The 18948-nt window shown below is 55.3% G+C and overlaps 1 protein-coding gene across 1 annotated transcript; it reads left to right on the top strand.

The window, feature by feature from the left end:
• The first annotated feature begins 319 nt into the window (after nucleotides 1-319).
• On the top strand, nucleotides 320-17950 carry MAT1A (methionine adenosyltransferase 1A). Its single transcript, XM_060034699.1, has 9 exons — nucleotides 320-654; nucleotides 4528-4605; nucleotides 5445-5567; nucleotides 8335-8447; nucleotides 8802-8945; nucleotides 13197-13415; nucleotides 14546-14728; nucleotides 15065-15198; nucleotides 15868-17950. The coding sequence occupies exons 1-9, from the start codon at nucleotides 561-563 to the stop codon at nucleotides 15968-15970; spliced, it is 1191 nt and encodes a 396-aa protein (XP_059890682.1). The 5' UTR covers nucleotides 320-560; the 3' UTR covers nucleotides 15971-17950.
• The last annotated feature ends 998 nt before the right edge of the window (nucleotides 17951-18948 follow it).

The raw sequence follows: 18948 nt of genomic DNA on the forward strand, positions 1-18948 counted from the left end.
GAGTTTTTTGCTTCCTATTTATTTGTATCCCTGAGTAACCACAGACCCCCGCCTCCAACGTGGGATGTTAACCTTGGTGCACTGAGGAGATGAGCTGCAGAGCTAAAGCAGAGTCCGAGAGGAGCTTCACTTATGCAGAATCTGTACAACCTTCTTTGCCATACATTGGCCACATGCTTAGGACTTGGGAGATGAGAGCTAAGGGCTGAAATTCCTCAAGGTGAGAAGACACACACACACACCCACCCCGGAAGTGGACTCCTCCAATTTTCTCACATGATTATTCAGGCACTTTCACTTTTCCATATATAGGAGTCACTCAGGAGCAAGCTCTGGCCAGTTGGAGGGAGTGACACATCCTTCTCCAGTCCCTCCCTTCTCATCCCTCCGCACCTTTACTCTCACGTGCGCTTGCAGGCACTTAGGCAGAAGTGAGCCCTGTGGCTCTGCGGAGACGAGCCTGTTGGGTTTAAAGAAGGAAACAAACAAACAGAACCCTCAGGCCGAGTCCCAGCATTAAAATTGTTACCTTGAAGAAGCCGAGTGGACAGTTTGAAGAGATGAATGGACCGGTGGATGGCTTGTGTGACCATTCTCTAAGCGAGGAAGGGGCCTTCATGTTCACCTCGGAATCTGTAGGAGAGGGGCACCCGGGTGAGTAGGTGGTCCTGGTTGGATGGTGACCTGTACCGGGGGGTCGCTGTTACTGAAGGCCTGGAAAACGGTGTGGGTCAGTAACTGTAAGGGATCTTGGCAAGAACAATATGCAGTAATTTTTTAATCTGTTAGTTTGCAGTCTTGTAAAACAGTCACTTGTTATGCAAATAATAGGTTGTAAGTTAACGAAGCCGAGGATCTGTGCCGCAGCCCACCACCAGCATCTCCTCACAGCGGGACTGCGACAGAGAACACACGGCTGGTTGGATAAACATATGTGTAAAATGTATCATCAGGTATTAACTCTATATATAGAGATTTTTTTTTTTTTTTTTTTTTTTTTTTTTTTTTTGCGGTACGCGGGCCTCTCACTGTTGTGGCCTCTCCCGTTGCGGAGCACAGGCTCCGGACGCACAGACTCAGCGGCCATGGCTCACGGGCCTAGCCACTCTGCGGCATGTGGGATCTTCCCAGACCGGGGCATGAACCCGTGTCCCCTGCATCGGCAGGCAGACTCTCAACCACTGCGCCACCAGGGAAGCCCGAGATTCTTTTTTTTTGAGTAAAGCTTTATTATCAATGAGCAGCTTAAGTCAACAGAGAATGTTCCCGCAAGCAAGACCACGGGTCACTAAGTTTTGCATGTAAAGCATGTGCGGTTTAGAAGTGAACGGCAGTGCGTTCTAAACAGGGGCTGAGACAGATCTCTGGAAGAAAATTCCAGCATTTTATTGGGTCTCTGAAAGGTAGGAGGACTGTGATGTGGGGAAACGAGAGAGGCTTCCGTGAAGACCACAGTGGGAGCCTCAACTTTCTGGGACAGTGGTTCCCAGGCTTCAGGGCGCATCAGCGTCACCCCACGGGCTTGTTAGAACACAACGTACTGGGCTCCACCCCCAGAGTTTCTGATTTAGTAGATCTTGGGTGAGGCTCAAGAATTTGCATTCTTAAGAAGTTCCCAGGCGATGATGCTGCTGCTGATGAGGGAGCCACACTTTCAGAACCACTGGTCTAGGGGAACCTTGGGGGCCAGACACACTGATTTATGTATTTAAGCACCTCTTCACAATTCGCTGGAGTATTTGAAGTTCTCGGTCACTAATCATCACCAAGTCTAACTTTTTTTCATCTTCCTCATCCTTGTTCTTTCTCAAAGAGCTTTAACTTTCATACCTCAGCTTTAGATACCTCAGCGCGCTGCTCCTTCCATATGCTTCAGCCGCTGGTTCTCAGCTGGGGAGGGTGTGCCCTTTTCCCGCAAGGGCATTTTGTGGTGTCTGGAACGTTTTGGCTGTCACAGCTGTCGGGGGGTGGGGTGGGCGTGGGGTGAGACTGGCATTTAGTGGAGAGAGGCCAGGTGTGCTTCTAAACACCCTGCGTGCACAAGACCATCCCCCACAAAGAAGAAATTTTCCAGCCCCAAAGGTCAGTATTGCCATTGAGAAATCTTGGCTTAAACTGAGTTTTGTATGTGACTTAGCTCAATTCAATGTAAATAGCATCTTTAATTCTGCATGACTTTATGAAGTTTCTAGGTTTACTGTACTCATAATCTCAGATCCATTGCTATGTCTAACATATTCTGGACAGCTCCATGACGTACATATGAAAGCCATATACGGGTTAGGAGATGGCCATAGATAGGATTTGCTCCATGCAGCGGAAGTGGGTGCTTTGTCACGCAGTGGCCAGTGGTCCCATTGTACACACAACGATGTGCTCAATGGACAGAGAATGAAAATTCCAGCCAATCAGTTGGCTGTTCTGTCTACTTAATGGCAGCCCTTCAATTTGTCTGATTCTCCTTGCGCTTGCCACTATAAATTAGCCATTCATGTTAAGACAGTTTCCTTGGTGGCTTTCTGCTTGTCATTCCAGTGCTGAATTCCTCTCCATCAGAAAGATAAAATTAATGCTTCTTTTTCAACTTCCAAGAAAACCAACTATTGGCTGTCTTAAGACTACTAAGTGATACTGATAGAAATTTCGAAAGCCTCAAGAAAGAGTTCAGAAAGGACCTCCTAAGGCATTATCTTAGTCTGTGAAGCTGTCTTAATACCCTTGCTCAACTCCAGCTTTATCCCTAATATCCCTTATCCTATTTCCCTGTGTGCACTGGAAACATGTGACCTGTGTCGTCTAAACGAGCAGAGTCATCCGTGGTCGTTGTGTGAGTGGCTCCTAGGAGGCCTGATGGCTGGGTCTAAAGTGGACATTTGGGCAGCAGGAGGCCATGATTGGTAGGGGGTTGCAGAGGCATGGACTCAGGCAAACCTAGATTTATGACCAGGATCTGCAGGAAGATAGAAAAGCTCAAATATATGTTTAGTAGCAGTTTCTGAAGGAAAGATTAGAGAATTCACCTTCAGATTAACTAACATTTTAACTACAGAACTTAATAGGCACTTTCAAAAGCAGAAATGCTTGATTCTGGACCTGCGTGCTTAATTTAAAAACTTAAAAAACGACAGGAGGGACACAAGGAGATTTTAGAGGTGACGGATGTTTATTAAACCCTGATGGTGGTGATGGTAATACAAGTATGTACATGTGACCAAGCTTAGCAAATTACATACATTAATTATATGCAGATTTTTATATACCAATTATACCCAAATAAAGCTGGAAAAAAACTTATTAATTTACTAAGAGCAGACTCTATGGGTATTTTTGAACACTAAACGAGATGTAATATGTGTAAATAGATGTCACTTTTTTTTCTGAATTTGTGAACATAACGCCAAAGCAAGAGTGGATTTTTCCACAGTGTCTACATACTCGACCATGGGGAGTCTTTTTTAAAAAATTTATTGATTTACTTGTTTTATTTTTGGCTGTGTTGGGTGTTTGTTGCTACATGCAGGCTTTCTCTAGTTGCGGCGAGCGGGGGCTACTCTTCGTTGCGTTGCGCGGGCTTCTCATTGTTGTGGCTTCTCTTGTTGCAGAGCACGGGCTCTAGGCACATGGTCTTCAGTCGTTGTGGCTCGCGGGGTCTAGAGCGCAGGCTCAGTGGTTGTGACGCACGGGCTTAGTTGCTCCGCGGCATGTGGGATCTTCCCGGGCCAGGGCTCGAACCCGTGTCCCCTGCATTGGCAGGCGGATTCTTAACCACTGCGCCACCAGGGAAGCCCCAGGCCATGGGGAGTCTTTAAGGCAAATCGTAGAATAAGATGAAATGCCAGTTCATGTTGGACTCTTTGTCAATCCCACCTTGATTGAGGAGGTCAAACCCAGCTGTTAGGATATCCGGCTTTCAGGAGGCTGAGTGACGGCGGGAAGGATCTGAGAGCTGCTTGTGGAAGTATTCTGCAAAACAGCAGTGGCAGTAATGTGCAGAGGTTCTCTTACGCGATTCTTACAGGTGTAGTCCCAGAACCGGGTGTGGTATTTTCTACACAGCGCACTGCATCTTGCGGGACCAGCGGTACCATGTGTCTGTCCCATCCTAGTCCGCCTCTTGGCACCTAATCTTACTGATGTCATCAGTTAGTATTTTAACTTCTGTTTCTAGGACTTTTCTAGATGTTAGAATTAAAGGGAATATGCTGAGGGATGGGATACTTTTTAGTTAGAAGAATATGCGTGTGTGTGTGTGTGTGTGTGTGAATTGCTTTAGGCTCTTGTAACTGGTTTTGGAATATATTTCTCTTTTTAGGGAATTTTATGACTTTATATAATATACATCATCCAATATTAAGGCAGAAATGGGAAGAAATTAAAATTCCAAAAAATTTATAATTTCTTATATTTAAAAAGTGTCCTCTTAGGTAGATTCGATATGTAAACTGACGAAGTATCTAATTATTTTAACATTTCAGTTTGCTAGGCTTAATATTCCTGTGATTCTTACACATGTTCATTCTCTTCCAGATAAGATCTGTGACCAGATCAGTGATGCAGTGCTGGATGCGCACCTCAAGCAGGACCCCAGTGCCAAGGTGGCCTGCGGTAAGAAACGCCTAATCCCTCCTGCTGGAGACCTGAGTGGGCTGAGCTTGAAACCTTTGCCTGTGTTGAAGTCTTCAGCACAGCAGAGAGCCGGGGGCTTCAGAGCCTGGAGGGCTCCAGGGGTGGTAGGTCTAGCCCCCTCACTTTACTGAGGAGATCTTGGGTGCAGCTTAATCAGGGCCTTGGCCAAGGTCATGGGGTAGGGGTCCCGGCGTGGAGATCAGAGCCCCGATCTCCTCACGGTCAGCACCCTGTCCTTTTTGCTGTACAGAACCGCCCTTCCCTCTCCAGGGCCACCCTAGCCCCCAGAATGAGCACTGTAGGGACCCGTGCCCCTCTGAGGGTGGACTTCACCCTGACGTCTTTACAAATAACCTGCCTTGATTCTCTGCTCAGGACCCCATGCCTAAAGCCTGCAGTGGAGTTTTAGCAATAAGGGGGCGGGAGAGGCCTCACGTATGTTGGCTGCATTCTGCATTCTCTATGACCGCATACAGCCAGCGTCTCATTCTAATCCCCAAAGCAGTCTTATGATTATCTTCACCCAACAGCTGAGGCTGAATAAGTAGTTCAGGGTCAGGCAAGTGTGCGACAGTAAGTGCGAGGTATGAAAACTCGGGTGTGACCAATTCTCTGCGAGCCGCAGTTCTCCGGGTGGCCTGTGAAGACGGTCAGCACTTGTGCCGGGATTTACTCTCCTTATTAGCGTCATGAGTTTTCCTTCTGGAGTCCATTCCTTGTGCGGCTCCTTGCGTGTCTCTGTCTCAGCACTGTGAGAGGTCCAGGTGTGGAGCCCCCTTCGCCAGCACATGGCCACTAACATGTCTCCTTCCCTTCAGAGACGGTGTGTAAGACGGGCATGGTGCTGCTGTGCGGGGAGATCACCTCCATGGCCATGGTGGACTACCAGCGGGTGGTACGGGACACCATCAAGCACATCGGCTACGACGACTCGGCCAAGGGTGAGGCCAGGGCCCCAGGGCTGAGTCCCACCTGAGGCTCTCCATCTCCTGGAGGAGCAGATACCTCCCAGGGGAAGAAGGCTCCTAGGCCTGCCTGCCAGGGTCCAGGGCTCCCAGCCTCTGGCACAACAGTGTGGCAGCCCAGGGGGATCAGCCCCTGTCCAGCCATGGCTGCCTCTGGTCTTGTTTATGGTCCTGCCATCTTGGAAGAGGAGGAAGCTCCCAGTACACGGAGCTGCCCTCTGCTGGGGCCGTGTTCTCTGCCAGGCTCTGGGGCTGGTCTCTGTGTGCATCTTCCTACCTAACTGTTCAAGGAGCTCTGCTCTGCTCCTTATGCAGATGAGGAAGTTGAAGCTTCCTATGTCGGTAACTTGTGTAAGGTGACACGATCAGTAAGTGGCTGCCCCCCGCCCCCCGGTTGGGACTCCTGCACTTTCTACTAAGTTATGCTGCTTCCCCACATAGACAAAGAAGAAGGTGACTCAGTCCAGAACGGGTGCCGAAAGCAGGCAGAGGAGACAGGCTGGCCCAGGGTAGCTCCAGTGCCAGGCAGTGTGGGAGCCTACGACCCAGCGAAGGGGCCCAGGCCCTGGCGGGAGCTGAGGAAGAGCTCTGTGATGGGGTGGGGGTGAGAGCTGGAGAGAAGCAGACTCCCACACCGGGGACCGGGCAGGCTGGGAAGGGGCCCAGCCTGGAGGGCGTGAAAAGACAGGGTGCGAGGGCCAGATGCTAGGACCAGTGTACACTACATTGTACTTATGGGTTGTTTGGGCTGACGTGTAGCATCTTTGTGGGTCAGGGCAGGCTGGGGTGACGTGCACGCATCTCCATAAGTGAGAGAGGCTCTCTCTGCGTGAGGGCGCGGACACACAGAAGCTCAGTGCAGCCACCTTCTGGCTCGCTCAGAGGACTCGCTTGAGCACACGAAAGTTTTGGGGGTATATCAAGAATCGCTGGGAGGAAACCAGTGAGTACAGGTCGGTTCTCCCAGCCAGCATGTGGGGTGTCCGCGGAGGAGACGCGTCGTCCCAGAGCAGCAGCCTCCTGACACGTTACCACGCAGAGCCTTCGCCCTGTTCTACCAGGAAGAGCCGACTTGTTTATGTACACTTAGACCTTGTTCAAGAGCGAACCTTGCTCTGCATTAGGCAGCAGGAACGTTTCCCAGAGGTACAACGTCCCCCGGAAAGGGAGGAGTGGGAGCGCGCCCACCTGTGCCTGTCAGTGCACCTGCACCAAGCGGCCAGCAGGCTGCGGGCTGGCCTGCAGCCACAAGGCCCTAGGCTAGTGGCTCCCCCTGCCCCTTCCAAGCCCTCCTCCTCTCCCCTTAGTCCCCTGAACTCTGTTCTCCTGAGTCACTTGGAGCCTTTAATTTTCAGCGCTAAGAAGATTTATTATTTAGACCCGGAGTGAGGAGGTGAGTCCTCGGCAGCTAAAGATTGTTCCCTAAAGGTTGTTCCTTGGTTTGTGCATTCAGAAACGTGCACTGCGAACAGGGGCTGCAGAGGACAGAGGTGGCCTGATGGCTCCTGAGCAGGGGCACTGCCTGGCATTAGTGATACAGTACAGGGTGCCCGGCGGCCAGTCGGAGGCAGAGTGTGCAGTGAAGAGCTGCGGGGGGGACCGTCCAAGGACGTTTTCAGAGAGCTAGATGGACTTGTGGAGGGGGATGGGAGGCAGAGGAGGAGCATTCTAGGCAGAGAGCCCTAGTGGAGGTGGCAGAGGAGGTTGTGTTTAAGGCTAAGCCCGAGATCCCGTGGGCTGAGAGCTCTCAGCCCGGAAGGCCTGGCTGGAGCTGATCGGTTTCCGGTTTACTTCCTTTGGCAGCAGGTCCCCACTTGAAGCATGAGCATAAACGATAGATCGAACCTAGGCTTTTTTGTGGTTTTCTTTGTTTTAATAAGCCCATTCTGGCCACATGGGTAGGAGGACAGGCTGGAAAGAGGGTGACAGTCATCTCGTCACTGATACGTGTCCCTGTGGTGAGGCCTCTGTGCGTTTTAGCTCCTCATTTGTGTCCGTCCTGTAGCTGAGCCCAGTGAGGACCAGTGTCGGAGAGGTTGTGCTGTCTGCCCGGCGGCTCCCTCGCAGGGCTCCTTGGCCTGGGCTGCTGCTACCCAGAACTCCACGTCCCAGGCCCCAGCCCGCTGTGCCCACCTGCGGGGGACTGGCTTCCATCTCTGTGCTTGAGCTTTGGGGATGGCCTGAAGGGGCCTCGGCCTCCAGAGGTGTGGTTTTTCCATTTTGCTCCAGGCCGCGGGCCCGTCTCGGGCTCAGGGGACTCTGGCTCCGGGAGTGTCTCTGGATGGTTCACATGCACCGTATTGTTCAGTATATTTGATGCTTGGGTTTGGCGTGTGCCTGGGCTTTTGAAAGGGCCCTTGATGTTCATTCAGTGCAGTGATTTTCCACCTGGGTCCTGGGAGGTGCCTCTGGGAGAGGCAAAGGGGGCAGGGCCGTGAGTCACCCACCTGCCCTTCAGCCAGGGCAGCTGTAGCTGCTATTTGGTCTTCATACTGCCGCTCTGTGTAGGATATATATTTTTAATCGAGGTGTAATTTAATACTCTGTGGAGGATTTTTTTTGGCTGAAGAGTTGCACGTGATAGGATGGGAAGGATACTGATGTTCCCCGTCCTGGGCCTCAGCTCTGGGCCCAGACGGATGGTAGAGAGACCACCCATGCCGCTAAATGCCCTGTCGTGTGCCGAGCAGTCCCCCAGGAGCTCCAGCCTCCCTCTGCTCAGGCCTGCTCTCCTTGTGCCTAGGCTTTGACTTCAAGACCTGCAATGTGCTGGTGGCTTTGGAGCAGCAGTCCCCGGATATTGCCCAGTGTGTCCATCTGGACAGAAACGAAGAGGATGTCGGTGCCGGAGATCAGGTCACTAAACGCTGAGCGTTGGCCCTGCGTCAGGACGGTAGTGCAGTGTGCTCTGTGTGAGGGGCTAGCCGGGGAAGTTCATGCGTAATGGACTGAATGCACTATGGGGTAGACCCCCGTCCCCATGCCTGGAGTGAGTCACTCCTTCTTCAGGGTAGCGACTTGAGGGCAGGGAGGGTTGGGGACACCTGGTGTGGGCTTGTCTCCCCTTCTAGAGTGTTGAGTTCGGGGACCACGTCGTCCCCTCCACAAGTGCCCAGTGCTAAAGTTACATACCCGCGAGGATGGAGGGCCAGTGGGGCTTTAGATTTGAGGCGGTTGTTGCCTGTGGTCTGAAGCAGGTGTCTGCTGCAGGGCCTGATGTTCGGCTACGCCACAGACGAGACGGAGGAGTGCATGCCCCTCACCATCGTCCTGGCGCACAGACTCAACGCCCGCATGGCGGAGCTGCGGCGCTCGGGGCAGCTCCCCTGGCTGCGGCCCGACTCCAAGACGCAGGTGAGCCCCTGCCCTCCGCCCCCTGTGGGGCTCCAGACGCGTGCCTCAAACACCACCCCCCTTCCTCTTGATTCTGATCGTTGTTAGATCCAAGTGTTCCATCTGGGCATTCAAAGAATTGTTGATTCTGAAAAGAACTATTTGTTTCAAAAATCTTCAGCTCCAGATCTTTTCTCCCCTGCCCCCAACGCTTTATTATGAAAAATTTCAGAAGACACAGAAAAATGAAAAGAGCAGTTCTAGGTTTTTAGTGCGGGGGCTTTCTTAGCATAAGTTGACTCTAGTAATATGATTCCCCAATTCCTGCCACAAACCTCCTCTGTAACAGGTTTCAGACTTTCGGTCGCTGCCTATCAGGTCTCCATGTCTTGAGCAAACCTTGAACACGCCGTGAACAAGTACTGTCTGCAGCTCGCTGTGGCCCTTTCGCTTTGTTTCTCATAAAAAGGCTTTGCCGATTCTGACTGTATGTGGCAAAGCCGCCCTGACCCCTGTGCTCCCTGCAGTGAAGAAATCCGCACCGACGTCTGTATTGTTTGAAGGCCGGTGGTGATGCATGTGTTGGCACACGCAGAGGCCTCCTGTCCGCCTCCTCTCCCCGCACCCTGACGGCCCCGATGGCCCCTCTCCTCAAGGCTTCCTTCCCCAGCTCCTCTTCCACACTCCAGCGGGGTCTTGGCACTTCCTCTTCCACGCTCTTTCCTCCTGCCCACGCTTGTGAATCCAGCCTTCACCTCTGCACGCTCCGCTTCCAGATCTTCCCCCTGCAGGTCTAACTGAATCACCAGCCCCATTTCTCATTCACCCAGCAAACACCCGGGCCCTGGGAGCTCTCCTCAGCTGAAGGAGTGCGATGGAGCCCACCTTTTCCCGGCCCTGTCTGTCTCCACTCTACCTGGGCTCCCGTTTTCCCTCTAGTGCATCCCGTCCGCTCCAGCCCCTTTTCCCAGGCCAGGCCCAGGAACAGTGCTGTGTCCTCCCAAAGGTTCTCCCTGCCTGGAAACTTCAGTTAATTCCCTTTGGGCTTCACTTTTAATTTCCTTGTATCTGCTCAGAATTGTCTACAACTTTCTGCCTCCTTCCTACTCGTTATTCTGGTATTTAACGCCTTGTATGATCTTCCAGCTTTACCTTCTTCTGTCCCCACCCCCAGTCTTTGCTTAAACCATATCCTTTCACTCATGCTCCCCTTTTTTCTCGGTGCTTTGCACCTGCGCTCCCACACTTCGCCTTCCTTGGAAGCTCTCTCCGGCCCCACCTGTCCGTCAGTGGCCAGCGTGGTTCCCACCTCCTCGTGGTCTTCTCTGGCCGCCCTCAGGTGGGACCTCCTCTTGACCCCGCACTTGGAATTTGGCTCACGTGGTTTTATAGCTCAGCGCGGTGCACGCAACTCTGTCCCGTTCCTCCAGCTTCACAGAGGTACATCCTTCTCACCGCAAGTGTAAGGCCACACAAGGCAGAAGTTGCATATCGGCTGTACCTGGGGCAAGGGAGTACCTCTGTGGCCTAAAAGAAACCCACCCTTTGACTTCTGGTGTTACCCACATGACCCCCAAGGTGAGCAGTGGAACCATGAGCATCCCTTAGGTGTTCTCTGAGGTTGTGGGCAGGAGAGCTAAAACATGTAGATTGTGATGGTGCCGAAAGAAAAGAGCCCTCCCCGTCCTGTGGCAGAGCTGTGCTGTGATGGGAAGCAGGTTGGAGATTCACAGAAAAGGAAATCCTAGAACAGGGATGGGAGGAAGTAAGTGGGGTGACTCGGGTTTCCTTCTCCCCGCCTGAGGGTAAGGACTGGAGGGTCCACCTACTGGACCCGCTGAAATAGGAAAGGCCTCCTGTATTTGCTTAGTAATAGAACGTTTCTGAGTTCAGAAGGCAGTGAGGGAGGGAGGGGAGGATGGGCTCTTCCAGGCTTTCCCTTCTTGCAAGGAGACACTGAATTCTCTTACAAATGCTACTTTGGATACCAGTCGGCCTCACTCCCCTGCCGCAGCCAGCGGGCATCAGAGAGGGTGCGGGGGTCTGCTGACGGAGCCTCTCCCTGAGGCCCTCGGCCGGCCTCCACGCGGCTGCTGCACTGGGACGGGCACCCTGCCAGGAGCAATGTCTGGGCCTTCTCCTCTATACCTTACTGGTAAAGGATTTTCATCATCTACCCAGAGTGTCGACTGTGAACAGGAGGAACCTTTCCACCTGAGCAAATTCTTGCTGCTGATACTGAGAATTGAGTGGCAGCGCGGACGGCTGTTTTTGTACCTGGCCAGAGTTGTGTTTTCCACGGTGTACTTTTCCCCACATCTTGCTAACGTGATGAGATAAGAGCGATGCTTGGGGCCCTTTGCTCTGCCACAGCTCTGCTTGGGGTTTGTGGCAGGGCAGGGGAGTCGGTAGCAGTGGAGATGGGCCTCAGCAGCTGCGCAGGATAGGAGCCTTCTCCTGAGGCCAGGTGCAGCAGGTCTGGTCCCAGAGCCGCCACAGGGCCTCCCCTCTGGAGCCCGCCAAGCCCCCAACTCCAGCTCCCTCTCACAGGGCCCTGTGTGCACGCAGCCCAGAGCACTCTCAGAGCACAGGCGGTGTGCGTCTGCCCATCTCACTAGGATCAGGCATCGTGGGGTCAGGGCTCTTTCCCTTCCTTCTTCTGGATCCCACCCTTTGGCTCTTTGGACCAGGCAGGACATAGAGTAGAGTTTGATACACATCCCATGTTTGATGGATATCTGAGGGGCCTTTGGGCAGGCCGGGACCTCGCCTCAGGCATAGCCCCAGGGGCCACTGTTTGCTGCCCTGTGGTCCTGTCAAGGCCCTTGGGGTGGGGAGCAGTCATGTGCCTGCCGGCCAGTGTCCCTGCCAGACCATGCAGCATAGCTGCACTCCTGCAGGCGCACAGCCCCTCTGGGCACTGCCCTTGTGGGTCCATGCTGCCTCAGGTAGTGACGGGGCCTGTGGCTCCAGCCTTGAGGGTCTTGGGTGACGACCTTGTGCTGGGCAGAGCTGCAGGCACCGGGCCGCACAGCGCACGGTCACAGCCCACCTCTGCTGGCTGTGCGATCTTGAGCTCTAGAGTTCTGGAAGCTCAGCTTTCTTGTCTTTAAAGTGGGGCTGGTAACAGCTTCTCACAGCTTTTGGCATGGCTTGTCGCGTACGGTACACACTCGGTCTGGCTGAGTGTGTTTTGCTGGCTTCTCTTTTCTTTTCCCAGCCTCATCTGCCATCCTCACCATCCCTTTCCCTCTCGCTCTGTAAGCCCAGGGTGCCCAGGCTGCTCTCCTTCGTCACCGGACAGATCAGGCTGTGATGTCGGGCTCTCGCGCCCTCCTGATGTGTCGGTAGAGGACAGAGTGCGGAGGCATTTTCTCTGTGCTGCTCTGGGCGGGACACAGCGTTGGGGGCAGGCAGAGCAGTGTTGGCTCCTGGGCTTTTCACCGACTGGCGTGTGACTTCAGGGAAGTTGTTTGACTTCTCAGAGCCTGGTCTTCCTCATTTGTAAAGTGGAGACAGTAATGCCGATCTTGCTGGGATGGTTTAAATATTCATCGGTAATACATAGAGTGGGCACAGAACTGACCCACGCTGGAGGGAGTGAACCCCCGCTCTGTCCCTGTGGCCTGCCCTGCGCGGGAGCTGCAGGCAGGATCCTTCCCTCCACGCGCTCTGCTTTTCCTTGCTTTTGTGCAGACACACAGAGGCTGGTGACCCAGAGCTTGCTGCTCCCTCCACTTCAGTCCTCCTGGCTCGAGTCCCTGTCACCCTGTCCCTCTAGCAGGCAAGGCCTCTGGCCCCATATGCTTCCAGAGCTCCTCCACCGAGGGGGCCGGGGCAGTGGGTGTGTGGCCTGTGGACTCCTGTGTTCCTTGGTGGGAGCCGGGGTGTCTTGGGCCTGGGCCACGGAGGGTCAAGACAGGGCTTTGGCAGAGGGACATTTTCTGGCACCCAGAGCCATCTGAGGTAGGAGGAGTGGAGTCTAGTGGGTCACAGAGCGGAAACTCTGTGACACCCGAGTCTCCAAGTGGCACTGATTGTGGTCACAGGTGGGAATAGCTTGTGCCTCGTGCCCAGTCGTCTCACAGCGCCAGGCAGTTATCCAGTTTAAGAATGTGTCAGATGAACTTGCCTGAAGGCCCTTTGGGGACAGGGGGTCCCTCTGGCTCCTGGGAGCCCTGCCTGCCTCCTGGGCACCTGCGCCTGGCAGCAGCGTGTCCTCAGCTCAGGGCAGGGCCTCACAACGTTGCCTCCCTCCCTGCCCCCCGCCAGGTGACAGTGCAGTACACGCAGGAGCGCGGCGCGGTCATCCCCGTGCGCATCCACACCATCGTCATCTCCGTGCAGCACAACGAGGACGTCACGCTGGAGGACATGCGCAGGGCGCTGAAGGAGCAGGTGATCAGGGCCGTGGTGCCGGCCCAGTACCTGGACAAGGACACCATCTACCACCTGCAGCCCAGCGGGCGGTTTGTCATCGGAGGCCCCCAGGTGCGTCCCCGGCTCTGCGTGAGGCCCTGCCGTTGCTCACCTCCCTGAGGGCAAAGGCCACAGGAGGGTGCTGGCTTTGTGTGGCTCGGCCAGGTGGGTCTGGCCCTGGACGGAATGTGAAGCCTGCTGTGCGCCCTTGAGTACAGGAGGAATGGGGACATGTCCCCAGGAGGCTCCCCCTCAGTGCTGCCTGGCCCTCCCGCTCGAGACGTCTCACACGTGTCCAGCTGCCGCCTGACCCTGCCCGGGGCTAACTCACCATCATGGGCGCTGAGCTTGCCCGGGTGGCGCTTCCTGGGTCTCGGCCACGCGTGACCTGCAGCTCTTGTGGGCACCAAGGTGGGGCTGTGTTTTAGATGGGGACGTGGGGGGTCCCTTTCTCCCGTGCAGCCGGCGTGAGCAGTCGGAGAGTGCCCTAGACCCTCCGAGAGGCTGCTGACCACCGCCGGGGCACCTCCCTGTGGACGTGTTGCTGCAAAGCGGAGTCCCTGGGTTGGGTGCTCTAGCCAAAGTAGCGCAGAAACCCAGGGTGAAAGGAAGGCGCAGCTCACTGTGTTTTCCTGCAGGCCTTCTCAGGGCCTCGGCATGCTGCTGTGAACTGTGGATCTCTAAGCGGGGCAGGGGGGATGGTATAGTACGCAGACTTCCCCCACATCATTTAACAGAGAAACATAGAGACCCCCCCCCCCGCCCCCAAACGTCTTTGTTGACAGAGATGCACAGAGCAGACACTTGAGGAAACGGGCAGCTTAACGTTTGCCGGGTGGCACCAGCCGCGGCACAGCCCGGGGTGTATTCGCCACAGCGCGGTTTCCTCCTGCACTTGGATTTCTCCGTTACGATCGACTCCTACAAACAAAGGCTTTACGAGCGGGCTGTGACCCCAGCTGGCCCACCTTTTGCCCTTTCTGACGAGGCTCTGACAGGTGACCTGACTTCTGTGACTAGTCAGTGATTGAACTGGGATTAGAGCCCAGGGTTTCTGGCTGACTCCAGCCAAGGGGTCTTTGGAACGTGTGCCCCCAGAAGCTTCGGGGACCATCTCCAAGTTGTGGTCCAGCGGCCACTGCAGTGCTTTGGCCGCCCCCTCCTCCCACATCCTCCCTCTGTGTCTTCCTTTCCCTCCACAGGGGGATGCAGGAGTCACTGGCCGTAAGATCATTGTGGACACCTATGGCGGCTGGGGGGCGCACGGCGGGGGCGCCTTCTCCGGGAAGGACTACACCAAGGTGGACCGCTCGGCCGCGTACGCTGCCCGCTGGGTGGCCAAGTCCCTGGTGAAGGCGGGGCTCTGCCGGAGAGTGCTTGTGCAGGTGGGTCGGAGCCCCCCGGCTCGGACCCCCAGGTCTACCCTGAGTAAGGGCACCCTGGCCTAGGGGAAGGCCCACACTTTGCCGGAGGATGCGACTCTGTGTGTGTCGTGTTGGGCTCTGTGGCCGGTGCCCTGCAAACCTGGGAGCGGGAAAACAAGTCTTCAGGCAGCGGGGCACGTACAGAAACTGCCCACCGTGAAGATGGCAGGGATTTCTAGGCAGATGGGGGGCTGGGGGAACGTGTTGGGCAGGGCGTGTGTGGTTTCAGCATCCCCTCCCTGAGGATGTCAGGGTCTCTGCAAGGGGCCCGTCCTTGACCCTGGACTCTTCTGGAAGGTGTCCTATGCCATTGGTGTGGCCGAGCCACTGTCCATTTCCATCTTCACCTACGGAACGTCCCAGAAGACAGAGAGAGAGCTGCTGGATGTGGTCAACAAGAACTTCGACCTTCGGCCTGGCGTCATCGTCAGGTAAAAGGACCGCCCCCTCTCCTGGGCAGGACCCTCTTCCCTCACCCGGTGGTCAGCTCACTGGAAAGGGAAGCAGAAGGAAGGATGTTCAGCCTCCCAGAAGCAGGAGGGGCTTCCGGCTCTTGGTCCAGCACAGTGCAAACCCCAAATGCAGGATGTTTGGTTTTCAGGTTGAAGGCAGCTGGGTCGGGTCCCTGCTGGCCCAGCAGACCCTGACCCCAGGGGGGCCATCTTTGAGCAGCTGGGGGATCTTAGGAAAATAATCCCAAGGCCCGTTGGCTGGGAATTCAGTCGGCAAGTCCAGCCCCACCTGCTCTCGTTTCTGATGCCACCCCTGCTGCCTGGAGCTTGGCGGTGTTGATGTCGGTCTGGGCCAAGTGAGTGGAGTGGAGAGTAGGCCAGAGTTCACATCCCGGGTTCCTGCCGCATTTGTGTGGTCAGTCGGGCTGTCCCTGAACTCTGAGCCTGTTTGCTAAGCACCAGTGGCAGAGTCACCTCGTAAGACGTGGCATGACGGAGACAGAGCACTTAGAGGGAGTTAGTTGTTCTCGGGTGGGTACCACCACCACACAGACTGTCGTCGTCTCTTAATTGCTCCTGTGCCCAAATTCAGAGGAAGAAACTGCTCCTTTTCCATTAGAAATGACCTTTTTTCTGCTGAACACACAGGGACTTGGATTTGAAGAAGCCCATCTACCAGAAGACGGCATGCTATGGCCATTTCGGAAGAAGCGAGTTCCCCTGGGAAGTTCCGAAAAAGCTTGTGTTTTAGTGCTGGTGGGACCAGGCCTGGCCGCACCGTGGAGGCATCTGGGTGGAACAGAGCCGTGTTCCTCTTTTCTAGGACCCCAACTCTCAGATCTCCCGGACCCCGGGCTGGGCCTTGCCCACCCACTGCCGCCTCCCTGGCAAAGCCAGGCCCCTCTGATTTAGCAGGAGGAGGGGGCCTCCTGGTGCCGGGCTCAGATCTCCTCGTGAGGACAGTCACGAGGTTCCCCTGCCTCTCCCTCAGGCCAAGACGATGCGAATTTAGTGGAAATCCCACCCGTGGTCGGCAGTAAATCCCCTCGCTCACCTTCCGCCACGGCCTGGACGCTGACCAGCCCCTGCCTGCCTGGCGTGTGCCGAGGGCAGCACACGGCACAGATCTCAGGGCTCCGTGTGGGCCTGGGTGTGCCGGGGCTGCCCCTCACATCTGTGGCCATGCGGTCAGCGTCCTGAGCCCAGGCCTTCCAGAGGCCCTCCCAGGCTGGGTTTGTGGCAGGGGTGAGAGCGTCTAGTGTGTAAGGGACTGAACTACTCACTGATCTCATTTCTTCTTCACTGCAACACAGTGAGGTGACCCCCTGTGTTACCTGCATGTATAGATGGGGAAGCCGAAGTAGCTTTCACAAGGCTAGATGTGAGAGCGGGAGCCCATACACCGTGTCTCCCCCCGCCAGCACCCCCATCTCATGCCAGAGACAGGTCTGAGCGATGACCAAGTGCATTGAGATGAGGCTGTGACCTCTGTCCTGAAGACTTGAGGTCTCTGGGAATTAGGGGATTAAGCCCTTGGTGAGCCCTGGGCCATGATCTGCAGAGTCAGGACAGACCCAGAGGGGTGTTTCCTTTGCCTCTTTCATTTCAGAAGACAGTTCGGGGTGCGCTGGCTATCCTGGCCCACAGGGCTGGGCTGGAGTTGGGAATTAAGAGGCAGCGGTATAATCCCAGCCCTGACCACTCAGGGACATGCAGGGCTGGGCCTGTGGACCCCTGGGGAAAGGGTCCAAGGCCAGTCCTGTCCCATCGGGCTTCCTAGAGCAGGAGCCGTGTTCCTCCTGCTTGGCCCTTAAACAGGTGGTGGAACCCTGTGTCCTCCACGGCTCGCTCTCTCTCTGGCCCCTCTGTAACCCCTGCAGTCTGACTGCTGTTAGGATCAGTGGGTGAGCCCCTCAGACCCCACTTCCAGAGAGGACAGCCCTAAGGCCTGAATATCAAATGTTAAATGGTGACTCAAAGTGGCAGGGCTTGACTCCTAATGGGAGATAAGTCAGGATGTCAAGAGGCGGTTTCTGCCTTTACCAGGCAGCCTCTGGGGGCAGCTCTACCCCTGAGGTCCTGGGTGCTCCTTTGCGCACCGGGGTCTTGGAAGCTGCGCATTCCCCAGCCTTTCCATCTGTGGCTGGTACCCACTCCCCCCATCCCCCTTCCTCAGCCTGGGCCTCTGACAGCTGCACCTCTACGTTCTCCCCAGACCACAGGCTCAGGTAGGGGCCTCCATGGGCTTCTGGAGAACACTGGGGACTGGCCTTCTTTCTGGGGCACACGGTGCTGGATCTGGCTGGGAGACACAGCCCAGGAAGCCTCATCTGGGTGGCAGGCGGCCAGCAGCTGGGCTCTAGGCCTGAAGCACGAAGACCCTCGGCTTTCTCTTCCCCTCAGGGAAAAGGCAGCTTGTTCAGGGCAGAGAAAGAAGCCCAGATCTCCATAAAAGCCTAGAGCTGGTGTGTGTGATACGGAAGCTCAGGTCTCTCTCAGGGCTCCAGGTCACCCAGGAAGCCTTGAGTTCCTTTCGGGAGAGGGAGGCTCAGCCTTGCAGGTGGCTGAGTTCCTCTAACTTGGGCCATATTCGAAGTGAAAATTCAGAATTTTATACTTTCCCCACCCACTGGAGAAACAAGGTTTTTTTGGGTCAACACTGTTTATATGAAACTAGAGTCTATTAATAGTGCCTGCTAAACCGGTGAATAAAAACACAAGGAGCAACTACTCTATGCTTAGTTTTTGTCTGCAACCTCCACTCCAAGTAACATTACCTGATCCCCGTCCCGCAGCGAAGCAGGTGTCCTGCCCTCAGGGTTTGCCAGCCAGGGTCCCTCCGATCCCGTGCGTGTGGGGTCCAGCCAGCACAGGTTAAGGCATCTCGTGCCACCTCCTGCGGCATCACTGCATCGCCATATTCATTCTGCAGCACGCCGCCCAGAGGTAGGCACTCCTAGCAAACCCATGTCACACGTGGAGACCCTGAGGCCCGAAGTGGGATGGGAGTGTGGCCAAGGGCACCAGGCTGGCAGGTGGCTTCAGAGTGTGCCCCCTTCATCATCTGGCATTTGTGCCCCTTGTCCTCACCTGGTTCCTTCTGCTGCCCCTCCCTGCGTGTTGTCTGTAGTAAGCCTGGCACGAGGTGGGCGCTCGTGCAGTATTTGTCAGCCGGTTCAGTGACTGAAGTGAGGTGAGTGAATGAAGGGGGTTGGTTGGCAGAGAGACGAGCCAGGCCTTCAGTGGGTGCACGTTTCCCTTCACACGTCTCGTGAGGAGAGTTAACAGACCATCGTTTGGATGAGAGATTGTCCCCGCAGGAGCCCCCGGAGAGGTCGTCCTGGGGCATGGTCAGAGCAGGCGGTGGGGAGGGGTTCAGCTCTGGGGAAACGTCCGGAGGAGGGGGAGACTGCGGAAAGAGGTTTCTGGTGACACCCCGGCGCAAGACAGGCTGACCAGGGCGCCAGGAAGGACAGACCTGGGAGTGCGGCAGAGAGAGGAGACCTGTGCTCTAGAGGCTATTGCCTGGGCTGTGCAATGACTACATTTCCTAGAAAATAATACACATGAGAACACATAAATAAAAATATGCACGTGAGCCGTGTTAGGATATGTGCCCGGGAGGGAAGGTGGTAGAAGAATGGCTCTGTAGGCATCAAAGGCCGAATAATTAGTGAAAGCATGGACGGGAAGCCCTTTCTGGGCCATGAAGTTCCCAAGTGTCAAGGT

The sequence above is a fragment of the Delphinus delphis genome, chromosome 16 (assembly GCF_949987515.2).
Source record: "Delphinus delphis chromosome 16, mDelDel1.2, whole genome shotgun sequence".
Lineage (NCBI taxonomy): Eukaryota > Metazoa > Chordata > Mammalia > Artiodactyla > Delphinidae > Delphinus > Delphinus delphis.